At 38.6% G+C, this 10,101-nt stretch overlaps 1 protein-coding gene across 7 annotated transcripts in view; it reads left to right on the forward strand.

Moving 5' to 3' along the window:
• Positions 1-9,237, forward strand: part of cacna1bb (calcium channel, voltage-dependent, N type, alpha 1B subunit, b) — a 256,626-nt gene extending 247,389 nt beyond the window's left edge. For all 7 annotated transcript variants that reach the window (XM_076886301.1, XM_076886302.1, XM_076886306.1 and 4 more), the window contains 2 exons: positions 2,424-2,647; positions 4,295-9,237. In XM_076886301.1, the coding sequence (XP_076742416.1) occupies positions 2,424-2,647; positions 4,295-4,861 (791 nt within the window). In that variant the 3' untranslated portion in view covers positions 4,862-9,237. The remainder of the gene's footprint in view (positions 1-2,423; positions 2,648-4,294) is intronic.
• Positions 9,238-10,101: the final 864 nt, after the last annotated feature.

A 10,101-nucleotide genomic window follows, 5' to 3' on the forward strand; every position in this document is an offset into this window, starting at 1 on the left:
AAGCAAAAATTTAATTATATGCAACATTCTCTGACTGGAAGAAATTAGTTTAACATTTAAACCTATTTTCTGCACATTCCAGCACATAAAATAAAATATTTTTTGTGTTTACACTCACTCTTTCAAACAGATGCAAGTAAAACACAGCAGAAAATAAATAAAGTCAAAGACTCAGCAGTCCTGTTGCTCTATTTTCACCTGTAAAGCAGGAGCAGGGTAGGCGGAGGTTTACCCTGGTGCAGGTGTGCCGCGGTCAGTTGAAGAATCCGCGAGTTTCTCTGTGAGTTTCCCATTACGTCGTTGTGCACTGGTGCTTGCTTGGAAGTTTAGGGGTTTTTTTCGCTGTAAAAAGAAGTTTTCTTCCCACGCACAACGGACACTAATGTTTTTGTCACTTTTTATGGAATCAAACTCAAAGTAAGGTCAGTACGTCCACGCTTTAAACGCTGCACGCTCATACTCTCTCCCGCACTCGATATATTATCCATTGTTGATCTGCACACAGCTGTTGTCACGAACTTCGCACTCACTTAAGTCACTGTCGTGAGACATTCTCGCAAGAAAATCATGGTTTTAGTAACGCAGTAACGCAGCGTTCCTACGGGAAAGTAACGGTAATCTAATTACTGTTTTTGCAATAGTAATCCCTTACTTTACTCGTTACTTGAAAAGAGTAATCGGATTACAGCCCATCTCTGATTATATGATTAGTAAAGATTTTTGATTTATAATGTACAGCACATAATAACAAAAGAGAACTCTTTAAAAATGTCTCGACCCATCATTCAATTCAGTAAACATAATTCTATAGCCACAGTTGTACTTTTACTGAACTGAAACTCCTCTTATAAAGCATTTCAATTCAATTTTATAAAGATCCAAATCACAACATCAGTGTCATCAACACCCTTTGTATTGTAAGGTTGGGACAATACAATAATACAGAGAAAACTCCAACAATCAGCCAATGCCTTGTCAGAACCAGGCTTTAGGAGGGGCAGCTGTCTGCTGCGACCTGTTTTGGGTGACAAAATCTGTGTTTATCCTCAGCCAACAGAAATAAAATATTTCTCTTGTGATGTCAAAACATAAAGAAAACTTTTATAGTTCAATATCTCAATCAGGTATTTAACAGCAAGAACCAACCAGTCTCTACTAAAAACACATTCATTTTGTGAAACAATGAAAAGTACCCATATATAACAGCAGTAAACTGAACAAAAGGTCAGAATTTGCAGCCACTGGTTTCTTAATTATGAACATTTGAAAAAAACGATTTTTTGCAGTTTGTGATGGATTACAGAACACGAAACATTTTGGTAAGAAGATGGATGTGTGCTGTTAGATGGATTACAAAGACATTTATCGCAGATGTTTATGATATCTAAGATCCCCTGATTTTTCCTCTGCCAGCTACCGGCTGACTGATATCTAGACAGACATTTTTAGCTGTCAAACTGCCTGCATCACACTTCCTTAGTTAGGTTTTGCACAAAGAGTATTTTTTTTACTGTTTTTATGTATTAAATTGTCCTCTTTCTTGGATAACTTTAGATCTTTCGGCACATCCTATAAAACTTACCTACAACACTAATGTTCAGTAGATACACTGACTATTTAAGAGTGTTGAATGATTGATTAATTAGTTAGCTTTTAATCTACAAGGAGACTATTTTAATACCAGAACTTGGCATCACTTCAATAGAGAAACAGATAGCAATCCAAACTTTTCCTTTCAGGCATTGCTGCTGAAATTCTTCATAGGATTAAAGTTCCATGATCGGGTTATGTAGGTGAAGGGTTTTCTGCAGTGCTTCAGTCAGGAGTTTCTCATGTCAGTCTTTCCATATGATTAGACGAATTTTGCTGGGGATTTCTTTTTCTGTCTGTACCTTAGCACTTCATAAAGGTCTCCTGTGAATGCTCTGTTCCAAAACCTTACAAATTGAATTGTATATTAATGTGAAAGCTTGACTTTTTCTTTTTCTTTCATTGATTAAAACAAACAAACAAAAAAGAAAATCTCAGCTGCTGCTCTCTTTTTTGGACCATTCTTTGTAAACCCTAGAAATTCCCAAATTCAGTGTGGAATAGTGGGCTGCTCAAATGTCCGAGCTTCTCACCCTTTGCAGGAAACTAATTTCTGCTGCTTGTATCCACAGTTTCATTCTTTCAGTCCTCATTCATTCTATGCTCATGACTATAGGTGGGGGTAGGAATGTAGATTGAATAGTAACTCAACAGGGTCGTTTTTATGCTCATCTCTCTCTTCACCACAATGTATTGGCAAGTTTCACCAATCCATCTTTCAATCTTGTCTTTTTAACTTTGTGAACAAGACCCCAAGATACTGTTATCCAGTAGGATAATATAATAATCAGATAACTTTATTTATATACAATTTTGATGGTACCATCCTCCAGATTCATTTACCGATCCCTCAGCTGAAGGACTGTCCAGAGAGCGAGCAAGGGAACGGGACCGCAGTCGGCCTCATGAGAGGAGGCACCACTCCTCAGCGGGAGAGAAGCAGCGCTACTATTCCTGTGAGCGTTACGGCAGCAGAGAGCAGAGCCACACCAAGTCAGCTGGTCCCAGCCGATCCACGTCTCCAGGAGAGGGACAGGACTCTGGTTTCCTCAGACAGGTGAGTTACCTGCCAAACTGTATGTGGCTTAGTGATTAACAGCTTGCTTGTTATGCAGTCTGTATGTATTCAAACAGTGGCCTGACTTACAGCTTAGTCAATCTACATCCACATTTGCATCAACACCCATTTAAATTGCAGTTTTGAGCTTAATCAACAATGAAAGCCTCTAGATTTCTTTAATAATTTGATGTTTAAGTTTTTCAAAAAAATCTTTTTGAGTGATCGCGCTGTATGAGGAATGATCAGTAAGTTCTGGGAAGAGTTCCATCAAAACCTGATTTGGGCAATCTCCCATTAAAGTTCATCCTCTCAGGCATGTTCAGATCTTCTCCAGAATGGCGGATATTTATAGATCTCTCCATGGAAGTCCTCTGTTCGCTGTGTTTAGAAAGAAAGAAAGAAAGTGTACTTTATTGATCCCCGTGGGGAAATTCCTCTCTGCATTTAACCCATTTACTCAGTGAAGCAGTGGGCAGCCATTGGGCGCCCGGGGAGCAGTGTGTAGGGACGGTACCTTGCTCAGGGGTACCTCAGGGTAGCTGTTCAGGGGAATCGAACCCCGACCTTCCAATCATGGGGCCACCACTCTACCTACTGAGCTATCCCTGCCCAATTTACAATTTACAGAGAGCAGACAACAACTCTCTGATCATGAAAGGTGTGTTTCCAACTATAACCAGGCACTTTTCAGCAGTATTCAGTTAAGCTGTCCACAGTATCTAAGTCCATGTCATCCGAGGAATCAGTTTGAGAGCATGTTCATACTTTTTTTTTTTTTTTAGCCAACATTCATCAGGTTGTGCACCATCCCAAAGGAAGTCCTAAACCGTTGAATAGAAGGCAGTTGTAATTCTTTTTAGGTTCATGAAGATGTTCCACCTTTAATCTGAGAGGCTTCAGTTTTAAAAAAGTTTTTCACCTTTATGGTGGTCCTGAGATCGCATTACAGGCATTTAGCCCCCAGTTACACCTTGGTCCACATGACCTTAATAACTCAATTGATTGCAAGGTGGGGCAGTAGTGCCTCAAAGAATTCACACCTTGGCTCATGTGACTATAATGACCAATTCCTTGGTTCATGTGACTCATATGATGACAGAATGGGTCAGTGACTCTAAGGACCACCTTCAAAGGGACAACCCCACTAGGGTTTAATATGGTAGCACTGAAAGGTCACATGGACTGCAACTTAAGAAAACACCAGCAAACAGAAAAATGCTGCAAACGCACACAAAACACAACGAAAACACAAAAAAAATGCTGCAAAAACTGAAATGTTTTGGTTTCTGTCACTTCCCCATCTGGTCCATCTCATTATTGTGTCCCCAGAAACACTTCTGGTGGGGTTTTTTTCTTAAAAGGCTATTATGCTTTTATGCAAATCAGTCCTAATTAATGGTTTCAGCTTGGACCTCCCTTGTGTCTGCAACTACAGCAACAAACCTGCTGCCTTCTCATAGTAACATTGGTCTGTATATTTGTGCCCATGTGGCTTATTGTGCTTTTAGATAACATAAAGAAGGGATGTCTTTACAGGATGTATGGACAGGTGAACAAATAACAAACATTAAAACTAAAAAAAAAAGGATTAATCCTTCAAAGTCGCTGTTGTGCAACTAAATCATTCAGTCTTTCCTTTCTCAGCATGGCGGCAGTGTGGTTAAATCTGGCCACGGGACACTTCCATCTGGTTCAAGCACACCGGGTCGTGGTCGCAGGCAGCTCCCCCAGACGCCCCTCACCCCTCGTCCCGCTGTGGCCTACAAGACTACCAACCCCTCCAATCTCCCATCCAGTGCCATCATGGCTACAACAGGGCACCAGACTCGCTTCAGCCGTGGTCTTTCAGAGCATGATCGCTTACTCGGAGCCCACGAGGAGTCCCCAATACCAATTACTCGAATTGGGTCTGACCCTAATTTAAACCGGCAGCAGCAGGACTCATCTCAGAAGGCTCTCCTTGATGAGGAGGACTTCCAGGATGCTTTAAGCAGCCAAGGAGGAGGCCGCTCTGCCAGAACTGCTGCCTCCTCTACAGCCTCCGCATCTCACCCAACTACTGCTACACCCGTCACAGCACCCACCACACAGGGCCGAGCAGTGGTCATGCCTAATGGGTACCACTTCACTCTTGGGGTCAACTCTTCGTCTGGGCCTGGGAATAGAGGAGCAGGAAGTCTCAGGGAGAGGGAGGAGGATGACTGGTGCTAACGTGGCAGAAAATTTTAGAAAGCCTGCTGTTAGCTAGAATGGGGCAGCTCATGAGTGCTGCTCAGCGCTCAGGTCAGGAGCTGGTACAACAGGAGGCCAGGCGACTGATACAGAAGAAAACACGATGAGGGAAAGTCAGTGGAAAGTGCTCTGAGAGGGGATCAGAAATAATTACAGCTTTTTAGTGTTACTGTCTTTTTAATATATCAACCACTTTCAAGAGAAAAACACTGACTTTTTCTAACCCCTTTACTTGCACTGGAATTAGCGCACATGTGGAGGCTCTCAAGTATTTTGCCTTGGCCAGTATATTCAGTGGAGAAGAAGACAAAAGCCAAAATATCCCTGTTGTTTGTGCTTTAGACTGATGCTCATCCCCGGCATTGATATGACTGCCCACACCACACTTTTTATTGCTGTATGTCTTATTTTGTTACCAAATTTCTCTCTCTTGCTTTCTCCTGGTTTGTTTCTTTATTGTATTGCAGCACATCTTTACCAGAGCAGATTAGGAAAGCTTTTTGTTTTTAATGTATGTCTTAAAATTCTGTCATAACACCCAGTAAACACAAGAGTCACACAATGACTTAAGATAAGACCAGAGTTGAGTTTTTAGAATCCCACTTTTGTAAAATCTCCCAGATGTAATTTTGTGAGAGCACATAGGGACTAGAACAACTCGTTTTTGACATTAAGTGGCTAACTACTAAGTGCCTCTTTTACCACAATGTATTAAAATGGAGCCTGACTTTGGGTCAGTGGAGGTTGGGTGTAGCTAAAAAAACGCAAAAGCAAAAACAAAAAAAACGTGGTCAGAACAAAACTTGTGTTTGAATCTGGGTTGAAAGCAAAAAATCAAAAACAAAACATTTCTTTTGTGATGAATCTTTTCGTAGGAAGATTAAAATTAGAGATCCAAAGTGTAGTGCATGCCAGGGTTGTCAAAATAGTGTCTGTACTTTTGCCTGAGGGTGTGTGGTAAGCATTTGCCTTTCTCTTTCAGATATACTGCCAGACATTTGGTAGAAAACATTCTCTGAATGAGGGGAAAAGTGCCATTTTTTTTTTATGATTTTCTGAACATGAATCTCACATCCAGACAAATCTGCCTCCTCAAGCAAATCCCTTCTTGGCCATATTTGCCCAAATTTCACGGGTTTCCTATCTTCTAATCTTTCCTCAGACAAAGTTTTGCGCGAGGGTACCTGTGTGCGTATTTATAGGTACAATAAAGAGTTGTGTTGTTGCTGCTGACTGTTGACTTAAAGTAGGGCTATGCAACAAGACGACACTTCATCCGCCCTGTAGCTTTACCCTCTGGAAACTCCAGATTCAGGCTTTAGTGTGACTGTGACCAAATTTTACATTCATGTGTGAAGAGCTGTAAATTGTAAATGTATCATATGTGTACAGTTAACTGACAACACACACTAAAGGCACGAATGGTATCCAAGTGGATATAAGTGAATTCACAGGGCATTTTTGAGGTTTGCAAGTTGACTGCACGACGCCTACTCAGATAGAACCACCCAAAATATAAAACTGTGTTCTTCTCTTTCCAGACTTGGGTCAAGTTGTATTTTTAAATAATTGTAGTGGTTTTTAAACTTGCTGGGAGAGCCAGATTCTTCAGATTGTTAATGAAGTGGTTTTATGTCACTCAAAAGTGAGAGCTGAACCAGACCTGTACCAACTCCTCTGAATCTTTACCTCTTCCAACTGGGCAGGGTATAAATCCTCACAGAATAAGGCTTGCAATACTCTCTTTACAGTCAACAAATTTCAAACCAAAACTCAGTTCTTTCTGTGCTTTATTAGCCTGAAGCCCATTTATACAACTAGCAATGGCAACCTTTCTGAATAGATAACAAAATATAATTTTATAAATTTCATATCTTACATTTTGTGTTTGTAGAGTATTTTTTTCAATTATTTTTTTAAACTTAGTTACTGTAGACTTTAGAAATGTTTTTCAACTTAAAAACTACTTGGGTTGGTGCTAGTAATTTGTTGGCAAACATTTCCAGCTCTATATTGATCTTTAGAAAGTTAAAAAGTGCATATAAAATTAGTGAATATGTAATCTTAAAACCTTCTTGAAAACTAATATTGAAAAATCTCTGTTGCAATGACTTTGGAGCTTTCTGATGAAAAGGATAACCAGCCTGACATTTCCTGTTCTGTCATCTCATTTTTATATTTCACTATAATTTTTTTGAATATTAAAACATATATAAATAATGTAAGAATATATTAAAGAATATATAAAATGCAGAATATTAATATTAAAAGAATCGGGGGGGGGGGGTTAACTAATAAAATGCAGCGATCTGGTAATTCTGGTTATGTGATGCTACTTCATTGTTTAAGCACACTGGGTTATGATTGCAGACATCTCTAACTGATGCCATTCTTTTACCCCTGTGGACTAAAGATGTCAATTTATCTTCCAGTATCACTTTTGCTACATTAGGGCACCGATCTGTTTTTAACTGTTCATTTTTAGAGCATGGTCACTTATTATCTAAAATTAAGGCATTAAAATTTCATCAATCAGTCCTTTAAAAGTGTTAAAAATACTAGATGTCAGAGATGTTATTTTCTGTATCGTAAGGTTAGCCAAAATGCTCATGAGTAGCTTGATCTGCTAGCTGACAATAGGATTGTGAAGTGTAAATTAAATGAAAACTGAATTTCAGCCAAAATTTTGTGGGATTAATGAAACTGGTACTACAACTGTACACAAGGCCTGGTGTATTTTGTATTTCAATATGAATTGCAGCAGTGAAAACCAACGTGAAGTCCAGTACAAGCATTTCTAACAGGCTAGCTTACATGTATTAGTTTGCTCGTGACGCTAACAACAAAAGGGTTTTTTTTATGTTCAATTAGAGCCTCAACTAAACCACATAAACTGATCCAAAAAAACACATAAATTATTTTTCTTTTTCCTAAATTTTGTTCTTGTTAAATGAATCCTATATTTTATTCTGAGTCACATTTAGCAAAGTTTTAAATCTAACTTAAGATATAGGGCCAGTGCTTTATTTTGATTTAGCTACATGCATCTTAAGCGCGTTTAAACATGAGAGGTCAATAAAGCAATATGTAATATCTAAACCATACTATATAATCCAGTTAACTTACAGTATCAAAAATATTGGTCCTTACCTACAGAATCTACACATTCATAAATATCCTAAGAAAAGTCACTGAAAACTGTTATTTTGTCACAAATTTGAGTATTAAAATTATTGGATAGTAAGAAAGTGTTTGTGGGACTTGAACTGTTGTTTAGGAAAGGAAGGAAAGTGTCACCCAGTGCAAGCGTGTGGTTCACTGATGAATTTTAAATCGTTTCTGGGCAGCAGTTTTGAATACACAGAGAATACTTAAATCCACTCTTTGTTTAGTTCTTTTATTGGCTTCCAAATAGGAATAGTGCAGAACATGGCCAGCCCTATCCTTTAAAGTACATGGCTGAAAGAGTTCTCTTTAATGACAGCCTGCTACTTAAATGTACACTGCTATACATTAGGTTGTAAAGCTTTGAAAATAGGCAAGAATTTGTTTCTTATATCAACCATGGAGGTGATGATTATAGTCCTTGTTATCTGATATCTGAAAAACCTCCTGCTTTTATTATAGTACAAAACCTCTGTGCCTATTTTGTTCTGGCAAGTTTATAAACATGCAAATTATTTGCAAATATTCTAACCCGGTCTGATTTTATCCAGATACAGTTGTAATTTTTTTCTCTTAATTGTGCAATGTACTTGATGGATCTCACGGGATTTTAGACCATAAAGGTGTGACTCTGTTCTTCATCAGGGCAACAATAGATTGCTTGTTGTCTCATTGCAAGTTGCTATATTGGGGCAGAGATTTGTGTTTATGTCAAAGACCTTATTTTCAAACCTCCAGTGAGCCCTACGTAACCAGGGTGCCAAGTTTTCCTCTTCCAGTTTTCTAAAGCTCCCCTCCCATCCCCCTCTGGACATGTCCTCTTTGCATGTTCTCAAAAGAAAATGTGCATGTGCTAAAAAAAAAAAGAAAAAAAAAGAAACAAAGATAATAATAATAATAGAAGTATTGTTTGGCTTCATTATGTCCATGATTTGTACAATTCGTTCCTTGGTTGTATTTTCTGATTATCTAAACAAACGATGTATCGGTTTCAGGTAAAGAAAAAAAAAGAAAACAAGCTTGAATAACATTTTCTCACAGAACCACCAAAGTGGAAGCAGATTAGAGGTTCTGGAGTGGCTGATCCTTCGCTGCCTGATCTGTTACTTGACTGTCCTGCAGTCATTTGGACTCTACCTATAGATTTTGTATGAATATAAGTCATTGAATAAAGAGGTATGATTATGAAATGTCGGTGTCTGAAGATTTCCTTGAAATGTCTCTTGATTGAGTTTGGTATTATTTACCATTTTATTAGAGCTAACATTTTTTTGTTAGCTTGAGACCTTCGGTGGTTTCTACAAGGAAAAGGAAGGTAAGCATTCAGTAGACATTAATTAAATAGGAATTTTAACAAATCCCGGCTTCTCAAGTTTTAAACACACTAAAACTGGTGCTGTGCTACCTGATATCTGGAGATTAGGATGCCAACCACATGAGTACAGATGTAATCAGCCGTTGTTTGAACCAGACATCACAAGCATATTGGGTGATTGACAAGCTGTTACATGCATAACATGTTATATGTGTCTTTCTGTACAAGGAACCATCATTTATAAATAAACATGTATTCAGTATGATGATAAAGTCATCATGAACGTAACGAGCAAGAAAGCCAAATTCCATTCACCCAAAGTCTTCCATATAACCAGAAGTCTTTTTATAAGCACATGAGTTGCTTCATGCTGGCTATAAAAAAAGGATACAGGTGTGAGGCATTACATCTCTCTTTTATATACAGTCTTTGATGAGGTACAGAAAAAACACAAGGACCTGGAAGATTAACGTAGGTGTTATGTTGTGAAAGACTTGTTCTAAACCAAAACAAGTAGTTATGATGGTGAGAGACATGGAAGCAGTAGATGAAAAGGCAGTAAGCAAAATTTAAAGCAAAACAAGTGGACCAGAGGTCAGAGGACTTGACTTCCTGTCTACTTATCAGAAATCAAGTGTGTTTTTGACTCCTCCATCCCCGCCTCTTATTCAAACGTTTCAATTACTTGATATAAAAAACACTGCTACACTGTGCACTTGCCATGCTGGAGGATATATTT

Source organism: Maylandia zebra, linkage group LG7 (assembly GCF_041146795.1).
Source record: "Maylandia zebra isolate NMK-2024a linkage group LG7, Mzebra_GT3a, whole genome shotgun sequence".
Lineage (NCBI taxonomy): Eukaryota > Metazoa > Chordata > Actinopteri > Cichliformes > Cichlidae > Maylandia > Maylandia zebra.